Source organism: Pithys albifrons, chromosome 23 (genome assembly GCF_047495875.1).
Source record: "Pithys albifrons albifrons isolate INPA30051 chromosome 23, PitAlb_v1, whole genome shotgun sequence".
Classification (NCBI taxonomy): Eukaryota; Metazoa; Chordata; class Aves; order Passeriformes; family Thamnophilidae; genus Pithys; species Pithys albifrons.
Genome location: NC_092480.1, coordinates 1,439,351 through 1,460,073, shown reverse-complemented (window position 1 = coordinate 1,460,073; position 20,723 = coordinate 1,439,351). Strand labels below are relative to the sequence as shown.

Sequence of the window (20,723 nt, the reverse complement as noted above, 5' to 3'; positions counted from 1 at the left end):
TATTAAGTTCTATTGACAATATTATCTGTTAGTATCTACTTGTAGTACAGTCACATATTACAGTCTAAAGCCAGGATTATTAGAATAATTAGTACTGGTAATTACTAGTGTATGACACTTATTAGCAGCTACAGGGGTATAAATGTGTCATGTTAAAACCTCAGTGGCATCATGGAATGATGGGGGAGACCCTCTGCCCTTCCCACCCCCCACAGGGGAACAAACTCCAAACTCAGCCTTGAATTTGTACTTTATTTTCACATATATATATAAAAAAAAAACTTCTGGAAAATGTACACACAGTCCAACAAAAATATATATAAACCAAAGCTCTTGCTCGGGACACCACGTGTAGCAGGCAGGGAGAGGTCCCTGCTGGCAGGGCTGTGGCACAGGCACAGTGCCCCTGGCACCCAGGGGCAGCCCCAGCCCCGTGCCCAGGGCTGGGGGGCAAAGGCTTGTGGGCAGCAGAGCTCAGAGTACAGTGATTTAGAGGCACAGCAGGGGCTGATCCCGCTGGGAGGAGAGGCAGGAGCTGTGGGTGGGAGGCTGGCACAGCCCCTGGCACAAGATAAAGGCAGAGTCTTGCCCATCTCCCCACCAGCCGGGCTGTGGGGCCAGAGGTGCCACCAAAGCACAGGAATAAATCAGTTTTACCTGGGGCTGGCACAAAAAAAAACCCAAAAAACCCTGAGACATCCCTGACTGGCCCTGGTCTAACACTGGATTTAATCTGAGGGTGCTGCTGTTGCAGCCACCCCTGAAAACCCAATTCTGAGGGGAGAGGGGAGCCCTCCCCTCACACCAGCTTCAAACCAGGCAACCTTGGTGTGGCATGTGCCTGGAGGTGGGCACCCATCCTTGCTGTGCCAGGCACTGCCCTCCCATGGGATCACAGCTCCGTTGGGCAGCGCCCTGGGCTTAACTGAGGCAACAGGGACAGTTCAAAGGCAAAGCAAAGCACTAAACCCTCCCCAAATGCCACTCTAACACTCACCACTGCCACTCCTCCTCCTCCTCCCTGCACACCACTGCTGCCAGGGGGCCTGGCACGTCCCAGGGGGCCTGGCACGTCCCACAGGTTACATTTCACCAGCCCGTCTGAGCAAGTTTGGGGTACAAAAACAAAACGCATCCAAACCTTCCCACACATGTACAGAACAGGTTACCTGGAAAAAAAATGCCTCAAATCCTTCCACCCAGTAGCTTAGTGGGATATTTCTTCCTAATATTGCTGTGGCTTCTCTGGAGTAATAAGCAAGTCCAGCTTTGCTAAGGCAACACCTGCAAGCCCACGGTTGAGGTAATGGCCAGGTGAGTCAGGGAGGTGCCCCCTGCGCCCCAGGGCTTGGCACTTTGGCACAGGAGTTGCCTCTGGCCGTGCCCCCCAGGTGCTGGAGCAGGGGTGGGAGAAGGCAGTCCAAGAGCAGGAAAGGTTTGAAGGAAGAAAGCACTTAGTAGGTTTCCTCTCTAGTTTCTCAGATCGATGTATTTCTCGCTCTTCAGCCCGGCAAAAAGAGGGAGAGGGGGTGGGAAAAACAAGCAGTTAGGGATGAACACAGAATCCAATCCTCTGCTGCAGGTGTGGCAGTGACAGGCACCATGTGATGGGCGACAGCTGCCAGCCCAGGCCACCCAGTGTGGGGGAACACCCACCCAAGGAAGGGGAGGTGAGTACGAGCTGTGCAGGCAGAACCAGGGAGGGATTATCCCTTGGCCCAAGGCAAATAAAACAGCAGTGGGCTCAGGTGCTGCATCCTGTGGCTGCACAGCGTGGCAAGCCCTGCCTTGGCACCGTGCTGGCCCAGCACTGGCACTGGGAGCAGCTGCTCAGTCCCAGGTGAGAGGAAAGCACGTGACCCAGAGATTCATCTCAGAGATGCTGGAGCAGGACCCATTCCTGAGCCTCTGCCCTGACTCCTGGCCAGAAATGTTTGCATAGCTCCTCTCCCAAAGGCCCCAGGAGCCTGGTTGCTGCTCCAGGGAGCACGGGGGGAGGCAGAGCCAAGCAGAGCTGTGTGCTCCAGGAGGTGCCAGGGGCTGGCACGGAGCAGGGCTGCACGTGTGTCCCTGGAGCTGTGCCACCTCCCCTCCCTCCCACGGCCCCTCTGAGCGCTGGAGATGGATGATGGAGGCCCATGCAGGGAGGGCAGTGGTGGGAAGTGAGCAAAGCATTACCTGGATCACCACCATCCCTCCTCAGCTCCGCTCCCAGCCCCGGGAAGGGCAGTGCCCGACGCCCCGTCCTACCTGGTCAGCGTTGGGTCTCTTCTCGCCGTTGGCACCCTGCAGGAGCCCAGCCTCTTCGGGAAGTTTATCTGACTTAACTTCAACTACAATCTTGTCTTTACGTGCCTCTGGCCTTGTGCTAGGGGAGGGAGGTGACAATTTTTGAGACATGTTTGAGGTACTGAAGAGGCACAACGTGGCCAAGCCCTGGGGCTCTGGAGTGGGGCCAGGGGGACAGAGGCTCCGGCTCACAGGAAGCTTTGGGCTGCCCAGCCCCTCCCTGGGGAGGGGACCCTTGGCTGCTCTACCACTCTGCTGTCCTCCTCACAGCCTCCCTGCACGGACGGGGCGGGCAGTGCCCTGTGGAGAAGCTGCCAAGCCCCCCCAGTGTGTGCCCCCCACGGGGCTGTCGCCCCGCTCTGCGCCGGGCAGAGAGCAGCTGGTGCAATGAGATGGGAAGCATGAGTGATGCCAAGCAGCCCTGGGGGCTCCCTGGGGGTGGCAGTGCTTACATGTCCTGCTTCCCAGCGCGGCCACACGGGATCTTGCCTTTCTTGTGCAGGAAGTAGATGACGGCGCCCAGCACGGCCACCACGAGGATGGCCACGATGATGGCCACGATGATCACCCCTTGGCTCTCCGCTGTTGTCCTTTGATCTGAACAGGACAGCAGAGGAAGAAATCAATGCCTGTCCCACTGTGGTCCTCTCCAGCTTTCCTTGTGGGCAAGGAAAGCATCCCTTTCCCCCAGTTGCCAGCATTCCCCAGCAGGATGCAGATCTCAGTACACAAACGCCCTGTTGGGGCAGTTTCTGTACGAACACGCTCTGCCATCTGCCCCAGCCTGCCATGCCCCATGTGCCACAGGAGGGTGGGGAACAGCGATTCCTGCACAGCCAGCCCTTTGCTTCCTTGCCCAGCAGGTCTGGGCTGCAGGAGGCTGCACTTGGTGGACCACAGGCAGCTTTCCCACCACTGGGACAGAGCCTGTCCTTCCCTCCCAGCTGGGCAGGGAGAGGAGCAGCAGGAGATGCAGTGCAGAGCCAGCAGCCAAGCCCCCTCCTCAGGCTCCAGAGTGTGACTCACGTGGGTGGCTCCCCCCAGAGCCGGGCTGATGGGTACCAGGAGCACCATCAGCAGACTGACCTGTCCTGATGGACTCCACTGAGAGAGCAGGAGGGGAGGCAAAGACACCGAGCTCAGCCCCACCACGGCACAGCCGGCGCCGGGCGAGGGGCACTGCCAGCCCTGGGGGGCTCCTGGGGCACAGGGCAGGGCCTCAGACTCACCCAGCAGCTGGATGTGCTTCTCGCTGACTCCCAGGTCGTTGGAGACCCGGCACATGGCCCCAGCCCTCAGCAGGTCGTGGTTCACACGCACGGTCAGGTTGCTGGCGATGTGCTGGTCCTCAATGTACTCGTGAGCCTGGGGAGGGAGGCAGGGAGGGGTCAGGGAGCTGATGCTTTAAAATCTATAACTTTTAGTATAGCTTTTTAGTACCTTTGGCTTGCTAAGATTTCTATAAATGCTGTTTAATATTCCTGTTAAGAATTTCAACGGAGAAGAGATTTTAGCAAGGTGAGAAGTTTCTTATTTGTAAAAATGTACTGAGAAAAACAAAACACCTGATATAATGACCCAAAGATATTGAGAAGCCTTGAAACCATTGCAGAAGGTGTGATACTGTGCCAAGGACCAAGAAACCATTGCAGAAGGTGTGATACTGTGCCAAAGACCAAGGAGCAAGATGAGGAAGGCAAAGAGACCTTTGGGACCTCCGACTCAAATTCAGGAGGCGTGTTGATGGTGGCACTAATGGAGGGACGGTCTTGGAAGTGGGTGTAACAGTATTAGGTAATGCTTTGAGTTGTTAATTAGGTAATTATATAAAAGCAAGAGGCTTTGGTAACTCTGCATGCAGCTTTTGAAGGAACTGGGCAGTGCTCCTCTTATTTCCAGAAACCCCCCAGAGACCCCTGAGAGACCCTCCAGAGTCCACCCAGAGACCCCCAGAGACCTCCCAAGACCCTCAGAGACCCCCCAGAGAGACCCCCAAGAGACCCCCGAGAGACCGCCCAGAGACCTCCCGAGACCACCAACGACACCACCAGAGACCCCCCAGAGGCTGCCAGAGACCACCAGAGACCCCCCAGAGACCTCTGAGGGACCACCAGAGACCTCCCAGAGGCCGCCAGAGACCCCCCCAGAGGCCCCCCAGAGGCCCCGCAGAGTCCACCCAGAGAGCCCCAAGAGAGCCCCAAGAGAGCCCCAAGAGAGCCCCAAGAGACCGCCCAGAGAGACCCCCAGAGAGACCCCCAGAGAGACCCCCAGAGAGACCCCCAGAGAGACCCCAAGAGACCGCCCAGAGACCCCCCCAGAGAGACCCCCCCAGAGAGAGACCCCCCCAGAGAGAGACCCCCCCAGAGAGAGACCCCCCCAGAGAGAGACCCCCCCCAGAGAGAGACCCCCCCCAAGAGAGACCCCCCCCAGAGAGACCCCCCCCAGAGAGACCCCCCCCAGAGACAGCCCAGAGACTCTCCAGAGTCCACCCTGAGAGACCTCCCGAGACCACCAGACACCCCTGAGAGACCCCCAAGAGACCCCCAAGAGAGCCCCAAGAGAGCCCCAAGAGACCCCCAAGAGACCCCCAAGAGACCCCCAAGAGACCCCCAAGAGACCCCCAAGAGACCCCCAAGAGACCGCCAGCTGAGCCTCAGGGGTTTCCTGTCAGGAGCAGAGGTCAGACCCAGCCCCCAGGCAGCTCTCACCGTGCCGTTGACGTTCCAGTGCAGGGAGGGCCTGGGCACAGCGATGGCCTTGCAGGTCAGGTTCACCACCTCGTCCTGCCGCACGTACAGGGGGGAGCTGATGGCCACGATGCGCGGCTTCCCTGCGGGGACAGCACGTCAGGGCCACCAGGGCTCCTCTCTTGGGTCTTACACAAAACTCCAGTACAGCTCTTTTAGTGCAGCACTTTCAGTCCATTAAGTGTCTTTGTATTATAGAATCATAGAATGGATTGGGTTGGAAAAGACCTCTGAGATCATCAAGTCCAACCCTTGATCCAACCCCACTGTGATCATCAGCCCAGGGCACTCTGTGGTGGATTCTCACTCAGTGCCTCATCCATAGAATGGATTGGGTTGGAAATGACCTCTGAGATCATCAAGTCCAACCCTTGATCCAACCCCACTGTGATCATCAGCCCAGGGCACTCTGTGGTGGATTCTCACTCAGTGCCTCATCCATAAAATGGATTGGGTTGGAAAAGACCTCTGAGATCATCAAGTCCAACCCTTGATCCAACCCCACTGTGATCATCAGCCCAGGGCACTCTGTGGTGGATTCTCACTCAGTGCCTCATCCATAGAATGGATTGGGTTGGAAAAGACCTCCGAGACCATCAAGTCCAACCCTTGATCCAACCCCACTGTGATCATCAGCCCAGGGCACTCTGTGCCCTGGGCTGATGATCACAGTGGGGTTGGATCAAGACGTGGTGGATTCTCACTCAGTGCCACATCCATAGAATGGATTGGGTTGGAAAAACCCTCCGAGATCATCAAGTCCAACCCTTGGTCCAACTCCAGTCCCTTTACCAGATCATGGCACTCAGTGCCACGGCCAATCTGTGTTTAAAAGTCCCTAGATTCCTGAAATGTTGTTTAACTTTTCTCATCAAGAATTTCAGCAGACAAGGACTTTCACAAGGTGAAAAACATCTAATCTGTAGGAAATACACATAACAAGGTCACATCCTTTGATATAACCAAGTCAGGACTACTCAGAAGCCTTGAAGCTGTTCCAAGGACAGAGATGAGGAGGAGGATGGGGATGAAAGGGTGGTTGTTCTGCGACCACCAACTCAAATTCAGGGGGTGTGTCTGAGGGTAGGACGATGGGATGGACTTTTGGGACTGGGTGTAACCAAAGAGGTTTGATGTGTAACCAAATATTATAATTAATAGTGTTATAAACATTGTGAAGGCCTGTGCTGCTGGGGTGTGCAATATATTTTGTTCATCCAAGTCACCACAATTAAAGAGCTGCTTTCTACCTTTCTACACCCAAAACTGTCCAGAGAATTCTTTCTCTCATTTTAGGCAACACAACCACACCAGCTCTTACCATGGACAGCCACAGTCACCTCCTTGCTCTGCTCCAGCCCTGGCACACTCGGTGCCACCACCTTGCAGCTGAAGTTGTTGGGGGTCTCGAAGGTGAGGTTGCTCAGGAAGAGCTGGTTCCCCTCTGCGACCTTCTTGCCCTGTTGGGAAGGGAGGGTCCAGTAGTAAGTCCCAGGCACTTCTGTGCCCATCTCCCACCAGGCTCAGGGCTCCCTGCAGTGCTGCCAGGAGGCAACGAGGTGGAGATGGACAGTGCAGGTCCATGGAAATGCAAATCCTTCCCTGGGCTCTCAGCAGGAGATGGAGTGAGCTCCTGACTCTGCCAAATTTGCTGCAAAGCCCAGGCTGAGCCTGAGCAGGACAGAACCTGGATTCCCCCTCACCTTCTCATCCCTCCACTGGTAGTCCAGGGCCACAGGGCTGTGGGCATCGCAGCTCAGTGTCACACTGGACCCCTCCCTTACAGGGGAGGACGGCTCCATCTCCACACGGACCCCTTCGATGTCTAGGAGAGAGATGGAGACCAGCACAAGGTGAGCAGGAGGGACAAAACACCCACCATGAGGTCCCCAGGGGCCCACCCTGCTGTCTTACAGTTTACAACAAGCTCCACTTCCTTCTCTAGCTGTGTCATATCATCCAGGTCCAGGGTCTGGCATTTGTAGAGGCCACTGCTGCTCTTATTCACACCATGCAGGTTCAGGACCCCACTGTCAGGCTCTGTCAACCATGACAGGTCCTGCCAGTCGTCCTCCAGCTGCAGGCAGTGGGGAGAAAGCAGAGCCCTTAGCCCTCCACAGCCACTGCATCCCACTCCCCAGGCCCCTCCAGGGTGCCCCCAAAAGCAGCAACCAGAACACAAGGTGTTTGCCAAGGCAGAGGTGCCCAGGTCCCCTCTGGCCTCACCTCTCTCTTGTAGAAGCTGAAAACAGGAGGTGGGTTCCCATCAGCCTCGCAGACCAGCTTGACATTGTCCCCTTCCTTCACCAGCGACGAGGGTGGCATGACCTGCAGCTTCAGGTGCTCTGCGGGGTCTGGGGGGACGGAGGGGCACGGTGGGTGCCCGGCCCCGCTGCCCAGGCAGCAGCACAGCCCCCCAGGCCCCCTACTCACAGAAGACTTTGATCATGACCTTCCTGGACTCCAGGGCGTGCCTCTGCCCCCGCAGCCAGTAGTGCACCGTGCAGTGGTAGCGCGAGTCGCGGTCCTCGCGCGTGACGGGCGCGAACATGGTGCTGGTGACCGTGTACAGCCCGCTGGACTCACGTGTCCGCGTGTACTTCACCTCTGCAGGGGACACGGCTGCTGCTCCCAACCGCGCCCAAAAGGTGCCATCCCTCCCTTTGCCCCCAGCTGATGGGACCCTGGGCAGCGCAGGCAGCCCAGCTCCTCTTCCCCCATCCCCATCCCACTCACGGTTCTCCTGGAGCTGCAGCTGCTCCCCGTTCTTGTGCCACGTGATGTTGGGGGCCGGGAAGCTGTTCCTGCTCACACACCTGGCAATCTGAGGTGGCACAGACAGCCTTGAGCATGGGGTGCTCCCACGGGGAAGAGGGGAGCAGGGAGCCTCCCCCTCCCCTGCGTAGGGCCACTTCTCACCTGTGGGATGTCACTGCTCTGCACTGAGATGCCTGCTGGGTTGGGATCAATCTCGGGGGTCTCAGGGACCTCTGGAAAGAGAAGCCATGCCACAGGTATTAGGAGGGCTGGCATGGCATGGCATGGCATCTCCCCAGCCCTGCAGAGCAGCTGCCCAGCCGTGCTGCCCTCCTGCCCCATCACTCACTGTAGACGCGGAGCTCGGTGCGGCTCTCGCCCACGCTGGAGCTCCCTGCTCCAACCTGGCACACGAAGGTCCTGACATCCTGCATTGTCACCTTGCTGATGGACAGAGCCTTGTCCTCCCCCACTGAGAGCCTCTCCTTGTAGTCAGTGTCATCCTTCAGGACCTCACCCTCCGTAACGTGGCACAGCCTCACCCGGCTGTTGGTGCGATCCACCTGCAGGGCGAGGGACCAGGCTGGGCTGGCAGCCCAGGAGAAGGCCCTGGGCTAGTTGGCCCGGGCAGCCCAACACCCAGCACTGCTCTCCCAGGCCAGCACTCACGTAGAACCAGTCGATGTAGGTGTAGGAATCATTGTCAGGGGTGTAGAAGCTGCATTCGATCTTGGCTGTGCCTCCGACCTCCACTTCAACCACCGCTGGTGTGGAGACCTCCAGCCTGCTGGCTGCAGCTGTGGGGCAGAACTGCTGTCAGGGGAAGCCCTTGTGCCTGCCCCATCTCCATCATCCAAAGAGTGTGGGGCAGAGCCACGTCCTATGCCAGAGTCCCCAGGGATCTTTCAGCAGAAAGGAGATGCCTTGTTCCTCCACAGCAGGGTGGGCACACAGGGCAGCAGCTCAGGAGGGGAGTCCCAGCCCGCCGTGTCCCAGCCCACTGTGGCTCCCCTGCTGCTCCCTTTGCCCCTCCAAGGGCCCGTCAGGGGGGCAGCACATCCTTGAGCACCATGGCCATGGCACATCCAGGACTGCCAGGTCCCTCCACAAGCTCTGACGTGCCACCACAGCAGGAACTCAGAACCCCACTGTGGTTGGAGCACCCACCCTGCAGCATTCCCAAGGCAAGCCCCTCCCTGCCCACACAGCAGACCCAGCTCTGCCCACGCACAGCACGGGTGGCCCCAGGGACCCACACCCTGGGGAGCAGGAGCTGGCCCAACCCTGCACCCTCCTTCCCTCCTGGCCCAGCCGCCCGCAGCAGTAATGGAGCTCCTGGCCACACTCCAGAACGGATGGGCAAGGTAATGGCTATTGATTCAGGACAGAATGGAGCAGCTTCCCAAGGGATTGGGAGCAGAGCAGCCCAGCTGGGCAGAGCAGAGGAAAGGACGGCATCATAACAAGCCTGGGAGTGTCATTGCCACCATCCCTGCAGGTGACAAAGCAAAGGGCTCAACCTGCATGCCCTGGGCTGGCACAGAAGGCCCAGCAGCAGAGCCAGCCCAGGTATGGCAGCTGGGGACAGGAGGCTTGGAGGAAGCAGCTGTGTCAACACCTCCCAGGACAGAGCCAGCTTGGTAACAGCCACTGAGGCAACTTCAAAGGGCAGTTCCTGTGTCCACAGAATGCTCTTTGTTTGGAAGTGGGTATGGGGAGGCTCAGTGCCAAAACACATCCAGGAGCCCCTTCGGGCACAGCCAAGGCCCCACCTCACAGGACTAGCCCGACAGTTTCTGGTCTTTACCCATGTTATCAGCTGGCACTAAGGAAAGAGGGACGAGCAAAACATGGCAGAGAAGGTGCTAGAAAAACACAGGTGAAAGTCCCACAGATAAGTATGCACTGTGGAAAGGAAACTGGACCAGGATTGCATAGGAAAAGATAATTTTTCACCAGAGGCACCTGCCCACCCTCTGTGGCCACGACTGGGCTGCCTGGAGCAGGCGAGCACCTGCAGAATTGGGCAAGAATTGGGGCAGCCCAGGGCTGGGGTGTGGCCCTGCAGTGCCCTGCACCCTGCCCTGAGTCCTGACACGGGGCTGCAGCCAGGCCAGACTTTGCCTCTGCCTGGCCAGCCCCTGGGAGAGGGAGAGCTGTGGCCAGCCCTCCCCCTGACCCGCTCGGCATGAGGGCCCTCAACCAGGCAGCAAAGCAACCGAAACCATGAGCTCAGAGCTGGAGAATGGCTGGCATCCGCGGCTGGCATGAGGCTCACATCCCTCCCCACCATCCGCTGCCCTTGAGGAGGCTGACACGGTCGCTGCAGCCCCCACCCTGCCTGGAACAAGGGCTCACTGCTCCCCACCTCCTCTGGGACAAGCTGGAAGGAGCACCCAGCATCCAGCTGGAGGACACGAGGTCCCCCACAACCCTGGGGACAACAAGGCTTCCTTCTGCAGCTCCAAGACCTTTGCTATTTGCGTGGGCAAGCCCGAGGGGCACTGGGCACAGGCACCCTGGCACAGCAGGCTCTGGAGACTTGGGAATCCTCCCCTGTGCCCAGCACAGCTGCAGACACCGGCCTGGTGAGGGACCCTGGAGACCCACGGGCCGCTCACGGAGCTGCAGAGCTGAGCTCCATCCAGCCCGTGCCCGTGCACCCCCAGCGCCTGGCACAGCTCCAGCGGGAGACCCAGAGCTCTGGAGGGGACGTCTGCAGCGAGCAGGCAGGGAAGGAAGGAGAGTCCCCGTGCCTTTCCATCTGGCTGGCGGACAGCCGGCCGGCAGCCAGAGCTCCACAAGAACAAAGATTTGCTTTTAGATCGCGGGGAAGGGGGTGGGGAGCAGCACAGTCCCTCGCCAGCCTCCTGCAGAGCCGAGGTGTGCGAGGAGCGGCTGCTGCACAGAGCCCCCGGCGCGGAGCCCCCCGGCCCGCAGCAAAGAAGGGGCACCACAGGGGTCTGGGGCCGCACGTGGGATGCCTGAGGTTTCCGCGGGTTTGTGTTGCCCTCTCAGGGAAACCAGCTGCGGGCAGCTCCCTCCCGCCTGCTGCCAGCCACACGCGCACACGCTGCCCTGCTGTTCCCAGGGAAAGCTGCTCCTCGGGCACAGAGCCCCGAGCGGGGCTGCCCCAGCTCACAAAGAACAGCTCCACCTGCGCCCTGCCTTCTGCACAGGGAGAAGGAACAGCGTGCGGAGCCCCCGCCCTGCAACAAGCAGCACCACCTGCAGCGCCCGACAGCCCCCGCCCCGGGGACGGGATGGAGCCAGGGCTCTGCTGCCGTAGGGATCAGCACCTGGCACCCCAAAACAACCCCACCGCCCCCTCAGGGCCCCGTCGTGTGCACCAAGAGAGGCAAAGCTCTCAACTCCCCCCACAGCTCGGTGACAGCATCCAGACACCTCCCGAACAGCCGGATCCCGGTGCAGAAGGGGCTGGGGCGGCTCTGGCAGCCCGAGGGTGGGCTCAGACCCCAATCCAGCAGCACTGGCTGGCCGGGGAATGTCTTGGCTATGGCCCCTCGTGCTTCTGGGAAGCATCAAACCTTTCACGTGGCTCGGCTTCCAAACACACCGACGCCGCCAACCATTGAGAGGCTCCTGGCTCGGCACATGTGCTGTGGGAAGGGGATCCCGGCACGGGCCGGGGGTGGGAGCAGCCTGCCTTAGGCTCTGCTCTGAGCCTGCCTTTGGCTCCAGCACCTCGGCCCGGGCAGGTTCCCAGCGGCGGGGCCACCTCCGCAGCGCGGCGGGGCAGGGAGCACCGGGACCGCTCCCGGGCCCCTGGGGAGGGCAGGGCGGGATGCGGGATGCGGGAGTGGGGCAGGGCAGGAAGCCCAGCCACCCCCCGAGGGTGAAAATGGACTGGAAAGTGGTTAAAAAAAGAAAGCTCTAAAAAAGCCAAGAGAAACACAGCGCTCAGGGAAAAAGTCCTTAGAAGGAAAGGGGTGGATGCCTCCCAATAACAACCAGCCCGCTGAACGCACGTGGGGCACCCCTCGATCTTGCCCTGCCTTGGGGGGGCTGCAGAGGGGCCCCCAAAGCGGGACGGGACCCCAGACCCGCCCCTGCGAGGCTGGCGGTGCGGTGCGGGCGGGACCCAGGCGCGGTGGGGCTGCTCCCACCTGGGCTCTGCCCTGGCCCCGCGATCCGAGCATTCCCGGCGCCGCGCCAGGCACCGCCCGAGGGGCGCAGCGCTCCGGGCTGCTCGGGCTGGCCCCGCAGCGGCTCTGCGGGGAAAACCCGCCGGCTGCCGCTCCCAGGAGCCGCACAGAGGCAAAGGAACCAGCAATGCCCAGCCCTGCACCCACCCTACAGAGCGGTGTCCCCCGGGGGCGAAGGGCATCGCCCCGCGCCGCGCCTCTCGCCCCGCATCGCCCCGGAGCGCTCCCGCAGGTGCGCGCCCCGCACCGCTCCGCACCGCCCGCACCGCCCGGCCACTCACCGCAGCAGAACAGGAGGCAGCAGCCCCAGCCCAGGGCGAGCCCCGCCGCCCGTCGCCCCCCAGCCATGCCCTCCACCAGCGCCGGCCGTCCGCGACTGAGCGGGGCCCGCGGGCTGACGTCAGGCGGCGGAGGAGGAGGAGGAGGAGGAGGAAGGCGCGGTGCCTGCCCACCGCCCGCGGCCCCTTATCACCCCCCAGCGGCAGCCGGCCGGGCGCCGCCGCACCCAGCCCCGCAAGCCGTGCCCGGCCCCGCAAGCCGCGGGCACCGCTCGGTGCGGGGTCCCCCCCGCGCAGCCCCCCGCGCTCCCAGCGGGGCCCGAGGGGCTCCTGCCCCGCCAGCTCCTGCCTGCCCGGGCGTGCACGGGCTGGGCCAGGCAGACAGGCGGGCGCTGGAGGTGGAATCTCTCACAGACGGAGTGTTGTTTTCCGTGGGGTTTGGGGAACGCCGGCGGCAGGGACAGTCCCGCAGAGTCCAATGTGCAGGTGGCAGCGGGGGCGATGAGGAGCGACCTGCTGTCCCTGCTCAGCCCCCACGCCGCCCCAAAGCCCAGACGCCGCTGCTGGGTCACCTTTGAACCCGCAGAGCAAACCCAGAAATCGGGGTGGGGGAAGCAAACTACTCTTTGTTATTGCCTGGGCTCGGAGAGGCACCTGGGCAGTGCGGGGGCTTAGCAGGGTCGTGCCCCGAGTGTGTCCCAGGCAGGTCACCGAGGTCTGCAGGGCTGGCACCCCGCTTGGTGTGCCCAGTGCCACAGAGAGCCCCCATCCTGCCCCCAAGGCAGGGCCCCAGGGCACAGCGATTGGTGGCCGAGCCCCCGCGCAGCTGTCGCTGAAAGGGGCGGCTGTGGAGGCGCTGCCCGGTGCGCGCCGGGGCCGACCCGGGGCGGGGGGGTTCGCGGGGATGCACAAGGCTCCCATTATCCAGGGGTAATCACCCAGCCCAACACAGCCTGAGGCAGACCCCGGAGGAGCACAGCAAACCCCCGCAGGTTGCTGAGAGTTGCCCAGAGCCAACCGGCCAGGACCCCCAGGGCCAGTGCCCCGTCACAGCCTGGCTCGGTGCCTCGGTTTCCCCCGGTCAGTCAGAGCCAGGGCGGCTGTGTTGGAGGACAAAACACTGGGGGTTTCTGACCTCTCAAAGTCCTATTTACCCAACTCCTGCCCCATTCACAGGACTCCCAAAGCTGACTGATTCGGGATCATCCCACCCAAGGACAGACCCAGAGCTGCCTCCACCTCATCACTCTCCTCCAGCTCCCAGCCCAGGGGCTCTGAACCTTCGCACACACTTTTCTCTCCTCTGCTTGCTTTCCCTGCAGTAGGACTTGTTCTCCAGGGCCCAGGCATCATGGGCTGCACCTCTGACCCTCCCTGAGCCACTCAAGGGCTGGGCTGAGGGTTCCCCTGAGGCACAGCATTCCTCCCGGGAATCCCCAGGCACCTCTCACGCCACCAGCCCCCTGTGCTGGCCCCCAGCCCTGCTCCCCTGCTGGTGCCATGCGGAGGCCCTTCCCATGCCCTCCTCCTCCACCTCCTCCACCTCCTCCTCCTCCTCCTCTTCATGCCTGACTAGCACCCCCCCACACAACACTTTCCCAGCCAAATAGTCTTGATGATTCATCGGAAATGATTAAATTTTTTCCCCATAGGATTAGTTGCTTAAAATGGCAATGCTGGGCAGCGATAAGGCTCAGAGCCCTTGTGCTGCCGCTGGAGAGGGGAGGCCTCCGCCCTTTGCCGGGAGGAACAAGTGCAAGGGAGCTGTGCCATCACCCACAGGATGCTTGGGAGCTGCTCTGCAGCCCTATGGCTGCAGTGCTGGGATGATCCCACAGCTGATGGCAGGAGCTCCCTGTCTGTGGTGGGTAAAGACACCCTCTGAGTGTGTGCCCAGGACTCAGAACCCCCTGACATGTTCACTCTTTCCCTCCAAAGAGCAGGATCCAGCACCAGGCTCTGCTCTCCTTGCAGCAAGGAAAGGGATCTTCAACTTCACAATTTAAGCCCCACAAATGCCACCCTGCGAGGGAAGGGGGCCCAAGGGGTCCCCCACTCCCACAGGAAAGCACCCACCAAGTCAAGCAAAGGAGAGGGAGAACCCAGATGACACACTGCTGGTGCATTTTGTTCCGGGGCTAACTTTTATTCCACGTTAAAAATAAAACAGAATGTTGCTAAGAAAACCTCTGCAGGAAAATTCCCAGCAGTTGGAAAGGGCAATGCCCTTCCCTGGAGAAAACAGGCTGGTGAGCCCCTGCGGCGGGGAACGTGCCACCCTCAAACAGCCTCCTGCTCTTTACTGCATGGCTGTGTCTCCAGTTGTTGGGCTTTGGTGTGTTTAATTGTGAAGAAAACTTGGGGCTTTTTTCCCTATCAAACCAATTGTTCTGGGGAAGACAGGCAGGACTTGAAAGCAAAGCATGAACAGATGGCATGAAATCGCCCCGTCGCGCTGTGTGTGGCACCCGGTGGGCTCGGGGTCTCTGCGTGGGGAGCGTGGCAGGCTGGCCACCTTCATCTTCCCTCCCTGCTGCCTGATCTCGTGCCTTCTGGTTTATTTGCTTGCTTAATGGATTTGCCTTTGGCACCCAATGACAGCAGTGCACACAAACAGTGTGGATCAGGCTCCCGGGTCGTGGTCCCACACGCTCAGCCAGGGTGGGAAGCACAGCTCTGGTCCCACCTGAGACCCAGAGGAGATCTCACAGCTCTCACTCTCTGGCAGTGGAGGGAATATTGATCCCAGTGCTCTCCTCTTGCTCCATCCCTCCTGCCACCCCTCAGGCGAGGCTGTGCCCGGGCAGGCAGCTCTGCCCATGGCAGTGGTGGGGTTTGGCAGTTCCTGGCACAGATTCTGGGAGCCTGGGATGCACAGAACCGTGCCCAGGGCAGGGCTGATTACCCGGCGTTATCTGAGCATCGCAGGTTGCAGGAATGATCTGGAAGGGTGTAATTGCATTTGCCTCTCTCCTCTGGCCCCTGCTGGGCCTGGCTCTCCGCAGCAGTGGCCAGCACAGAGCCAGGCACGAGGCCTGGGGCTGAGCACAGGCTGCACCCCAGCACACAGCTCAGCCCCTTCCACCTCCCCCTGCCCTCCCAGTGAGATCCCTGCTGATTTGGGCACCTGGGGATGCTGCCAGAGGGAGCTGGGCTGTGCCAGCTCTGTGCTCTCGCTGTGCATGTCCTGGCATGTGGCTCAGTGTGTCCCAGGTGGGTAAAGGGGACTCTGTGCCCAATACCTGCAGCCTCCAGCCATGCCTGTGGAGCCCAGAGAAGCTCAGGGGGGCTCTGTGAGGTGCCTGGGGTGCTCTGTGCTGGTTGCCTCTCTCCAGTGCCAGTGCTGATGGAATGCTGGCTGTCCTGGCTCCCCACACAGTTCCAGGGGGATCCAAGGGCAGCTCTGCAGGGCAGAAGCTGCCAGCTGCATCCACCCAGGGCTGCACCTCTTCACACAACACCGCCAGGGCCGAGAGGGGCCCCATCCCCAGGGAAGGGACGGGATGTGGCCAGTGCTGTGCTTTCCTACACCACCCCAGGAGCAGCCAGTGTGTCCCTGCCACTGGGGCATGGCAGTGCTGAGGATCACTGCCCCTGGGGCACCATCCTGCCAGTCCCTAGTGCTGCATTTTGGGGTACTTTAGGGCTCACACAATGTGTTGCAGTCTGGGGTAAGTATAGGAACCTGCCTGGGATGTCTGACCTCTGGCTGCCCATTTCCTGGTGGAAGGAAAGAAGGGGTGGGATATTCTATGTGCCATGAGGGTGCCTCCACCCCATCTCTGTTCACCCCTGGGAGCCCTCTTCGATGCCCCCTGTCATTCAGCTCAGGAAAACACCTCCTTCCAACCCCTTCCTCAGCTGGGCTCTCAGCGGCTCCTTTGTGTCTCCCCTCTCCTTCCTCTCCTCTTCTGCAGGGCCTTTCTGAGGGGATTATTAACCATGGCTACAGGGCCTTCACTCAGGAGGGGCCAGGAGCGGGAGCCAGCCAGGAGCAGGGAGGGTGGAGGAAGGAAAGGAGCTGAAGGCGGGGGGGAAGGTGACATCTGGATTTCTGTGCCGGACGAGCGCGATCTCCTGGAGCAGCTGCACGGGCATGGCCAAGGGCTCAGCAGATACAGAGCAGTGGCAAAGCCCCAGAAAGGAGCCAAGCTGGCAAGGGTCACCCAGCCCCACAGCACACAGCCCGCCCTCACACCCTGCCCGGGGTGCCAGAGCCTTGCTGAGTGTGGGAAGGATGGACAAGGACAGCTGGGGCAGCGAGCGCTCCTGGGGGAACCTCAGCCAGCCGACAGCCACGGACATGACCCAGGGAGAAGGACCCTGTGCCCACCAGCCTGTCACTCAGCATGCTGGGGGTACAGCAGCCCCACGTCCCAGAGCAGGTGCAGCCCTGGGACAGGGTGGGGACAGCCACGGACTGGCCCCTCACACACGCTTTGCACTGCGCTGCTCACGTGTGTGTGCCAGGCTCCTCTGCCAGCCCTGCTGCACTGCCACCCCCATGCAAGGGGCAGCTTTGGGGAGGGGTGGGGTGGGATGGGGGCTGACTGGAGAGCCGGGAGCCCGGGGATGGCTATTTATAAACTACATTTTTCCTTCGGAAGTCTTCCGAGTCCATCTCCCTCCAGCGCCGGCCGGAAAAAGGCCCCATTGTCCCGGCGCCACACGGGCCAGGGCCGGGCACTCGCCCCCACAAAGGGACAGATCCGGCCATGGAAGCCCCTCTGGGGGGGGGCAGCTGCAGCCAGTGCCTGCATGGAAATCCCTCGAGGGCTGCCCAGGGGCAGCAGGAATGCCCTGTGCACCCTGTGATCCACCTTTCCTGGCTCCCTGCGGCAAAGGGAGGGAGGAGAAGCCAGTGTGGGGAACCAGCAACACTCCCTGTGCCAGCCAGGGGTGTCTTCCTGCCCGCTTTGGCTGCAGGGCTTGGGGCTCCCTAGGAGGGCTCACAGGATGGACTGTGAGAAAGCCTGAAAGAGATGAGCCCCAGGCAGGAGCAAGGCCAGCCCCAGCTTTGGGGCAGCCCCTCTGGCAGGGGATCCCTCTGGAGGCTTTGGGGAAGGCTCCCTGTGTAGAGGAACAAGGGACAAAGGTTGCCTGGTAAAGGCAGCAGGCAGGGCACAGTGCCCATCCCACCTCCCCACACCACTGGCCCCACAGCACTGGGGACACGCTGAAGCACCAGGCCCAGGGGAACTGTGGGGCTGGCCTGGCTGAGCAGGAATTTCTCCTTGCAGGACTTTCCCATGGAAGAGGACTTGCTTTTCCCAGGACTGTCTGGCCAGACTCCAGGAGGAGAGAGAGATCCCAGCTCCCACCGTGGGGAGACACACAGCCCTCCAGAAACACAGTGGGCAGCCCTTGTGCTCCTGCTCTTCCACAGCTCTGCAGGGTGGAAAAAGGCAGGGAAAGTGCCTTTGGCTGCTGGGGACAGAGGGATGGGCTCCCTGCAGCTCCCAACCCTTCCTGCAGCCTTGGGGCAGCTGGCAGCTGTTCCCTGCCAGCAGGGATACGTGCCTTGGGGGATACCATCACCTGCACCTCCAAGGCCAAGGGAAGGCCAGAGGAAGAGCAAGCCACGCCATCCTGGAGCTGAGCCCGAGTGGGGACGGGGGATTTTCCGGAGCGGATGCACCGAAATGAGCCATTGTTTGAGGCTGGGCTGTGAGCACGGGACTGCAGGGCCTGTCTCCGTGCCCAGGCATCCTCTGGCTGCTGTTTCCCGACCTGGGCAGGGCAGGGCAGGGCAGAGCAGGGAACCCACACACAGCCCGGGCTCTGCAGGCAGAGCAGGGGACCCACACACAGCCCGGGCTCTGCAGCCAGGGCAGGGCAGCAGGACCTACACACAGCCCCAGCTCTGCATCCTCAGGGTGGGCTGGGGTGGCCCTGGGCAGCAGCAGAGCCCTGCCTGCCCCATGCCCACGGAGCAGTGAGGATGAGGAGGGGAGGGAGCTCACAGGCAGGGCCCACCCTGTCCTGCTGCCAGCAGCTGCCACGGGCACAGCTGGGAGCACGGGGGCATCATTCCCAGACCTCCAGCAATCGAGGGACAGTGGGGGGGACCCTCCTTGCAAGGTGTCCCATCCACAGCCCAGCTGCCAGGCTCCCTGTCAGGGAACTTTATCCCCTCACAGAAACCCAGGAAGGGTTTTCCCTCCCAGCACCCAAAGCCCTGCTCTGCTCTGCTCCAACCCAATCGCTGTTCCAGTCTGAGCTATCCCGGGGCTTCCAGCCCCTCCTGGCCCCGTGCTGGGCACCCTGAGCCTGTGCCTCTGCCCAGCAGGTCTGGACGCTGTGCAGCTGAACAGTCACGAAGCACGGGGGAGGGATGGAGAAATCGCTACGGAGCCACGAACTCCACGGGCTGCAGCCCCCGCACCCCCGGCACTGCCGCCCGAGCCCCCCGGGGTGCCCCGGGCAGGCTCCAGGAGCGGGCAGGGCCAGGCAGGTGCACCGCTGCGGGCAGCGAGGGAGCAGAGCACGCCCTGCCCTTGGCTCGGCTCACTTTTCCCGTCTCCCGCTTGGCGAAGCGATGAGAAACGCAAACATCACCATAAATGCTGAAAGCATCCCGGCTCGGTGACGTGCGGATCCAGGAACCCGCGGCCAGCGCCGGCCGGGCAGGGAGGAGACAGGGCTGGCGGGGGGCCAGACAGCCGGACAGAGCCCGAGCACGGACAGACAGACAGACGCGGCTGGAGGAGCAGCACCAGCCCACGCAGAGGTGTCAGGATGTGCGCCCTGCACCGGCTCGGGGTGTCCGGGGGGAATACGGAGGGAGGAGCTGCAGGAGGGTCCCCAGCCCTGGTGCTGCCCCGCGGGGCTGTGGTGCTGCCCCAGTGCCCCCTGTGGGGCTGCCCCGGTGCCTCCTGTGGTGCTGCCCCGGTGCCTCCTGTGCTGCAGAATCTTTCCCTGGCTCAGCATTCCGTGCCCTGGCTCGCCCCTGCTAAAAAGCCTTGGGCTCCAGGGCTGGGTTTTCCTGAGATTGTCACCCCCGCCCAAGGCTCTGGGGCTGGAGCATCCCCGGGCACAACCCGAGGGTTTTTTGGGGCTGGAGCATCCCCGGGCACAGCCCGAGGCTCTGGGGCTGGAGCATCCCCGGGCACAGCCCGAGGCTCTGGGGCTGGAGCATCCCCGGGCACAGCCCGAGGCTCTGGGGCTGGAGCATCCCCCGGGCACAGCCCGAGGGTTTTTTGGGGCTGGAGCATCCCCGGGCACAACCCGAGGCTCTGGGGCTGGAGCATCCCCGGGCACAGCCCGAGGGTTTGGGGCTGGAGCATCCCCGGGCACAGCCCGAGGCTCTGGGGCTGGAGCATCCCCGGGCACAGCCCGAGGCTCTGGGGCTGGAGCATCCCCGGGCACAGCCCGAGGCTCTGGGGCTGGAGCATCCCCGGGCACAGCCCGAGGGTTTTTTGGGGCTGGAGCATCCCCGGGCACAGCCCGAGGCTCTGGGGCTGGAGCATCCCCGGGCACAGCCCGAGGCTCTGGGGCTGGAGCATCCCCGGGCACAGCCCGAGGGGTTTTTGGGGCTGGAGCATCCCCGGGCACAGCCCGAGGCTCTGGGGCTGGAGCATCCCCGGGCACAGCCCGAGGGGTTTTTGGGGCTGGAGCATCCCCGGGCACAGCCCGAGGCTCTGGGGCTGGAGCATCCCCGGGCACAGCCCGAGGCTCTGGGGCTGGAGCATCCCCGGGCACAGCCCGAGGCTCTGGGGCTGGAGCATCCCCGGGGCACAGCCCGAGGCTCTGGGGCTGGAGCATCCCTGGGCACAGCCCGAGGCTCTGGGGCTGGAGCATCCCCGGGCACAGCCCGAGGCTCTGGGGCTGGAGCATCCCCGGGGCACAGCCCGAGGCTCTGGGGCTGGAGCATCCCTGGGCACAGCCCGAGGCTCTGGGGCTGGAGCATCCCCGGGCACAGCCCGAGGCTCTGGCCCGGCAGGGAGGGCAGGACCTGCCCCGGGGATGGAACCTCGGGCTGGGACCCGATCCGGGCTCCGTTTTCGGATTCCTGCAGGGAACAGCTCGGAGCATCCCAGGCCAGTGCGAGGGGCTCCTGCCCGAGAGCTTTTCCTCTGGCTGGAGTGGGGCGGATCCAATTCCACACAGGGAACACAATGTTATAAATTTAATTTTATATTGCTGTTAATTTTATATATTATTATGATTTAAAGGCATCCAATTGAAATAAAATAATTAACATTAATTTAAAATAGTTCATATCAGTAATATAAGATGATATATCCTATTATATTAATACATTGTATAATATAAATATTATATGTAATAGATGTGCAATAATATGTAATTTATTATATGTAATATATATAATATAAATATTATATGTAATATACACGCAATTATATGTAATATATTGTATGTAATATGACATATGTAATGTTATATATATTACATATAATATAAATATAAATATTCTATGTAATATACATCGCATTACAATATGTATTATCATGTAGTGTGATATA

General features: G+C 61.2%; 1 protein-coding gene across 4 annotated transcripts; it reads right to left on the bottom strand.

Moving 5' to 3' along the window:
* Positions 1 to 232: 232 nt before the first annotated feature.
* On the bottom strand, positions 233 to 12,417 carry MCAM (melanoma cell adhesion molecule). Of its 4 annotated transcripts, XM_071576292.1 has the most exons (16): positions 12,241 to 12,373; positions 8,463 to 8,590; positions 8,143 to 8,356; positions 7,956 to 8,026; positions 7,773 to 7,860; positions 7,470 to 7,643; positions 7,263 to 7,390; positions 6,951 to 7,113; positions 6,740 to 6,861; positions 6,358 to 6,496; positions 4,998 to 5,119; positions 3,519 to 3,654; positions 3,316 to 3,393; positions 2,742 to 2,886; positions 2,251 to 2,368; positions 233 to 1,500 (listed from the first exon to the last, which is right to left on the bottom strand). In XM_071576292.1, the coding sequence occupies exons 1-16, from the start codon at positions 12,305 to 12,307 to the stop codon at positions 1,471 to 1,473; spliced, it is 1,923 nt and encodes a 640-aa protein (XP_071432393.1). In that variant the 5' UTR covers positions 12,308 to 12,373; the 3' UTR covers positions 233 to 1,470. The 4 variants fall into 4 exon arrangements, with proteins under 4 accessions (XP_071432393.1, XP_071432391.1, XP_071432390.1 ...); XM_071576290.1 differs by lacking the exon at positions 2,251 to 2,368 and having other exon boundaries at positions 12,241 to 12,417; XM_071576289.1 differs by lacking the exon at positions 3,316 to 3,393 and having other exon boundaries at positions 12,241 to 12,382.
* Between the last annotated feature and the right edge of the window lie 8,306 nt (positions 12,418 to 20,723).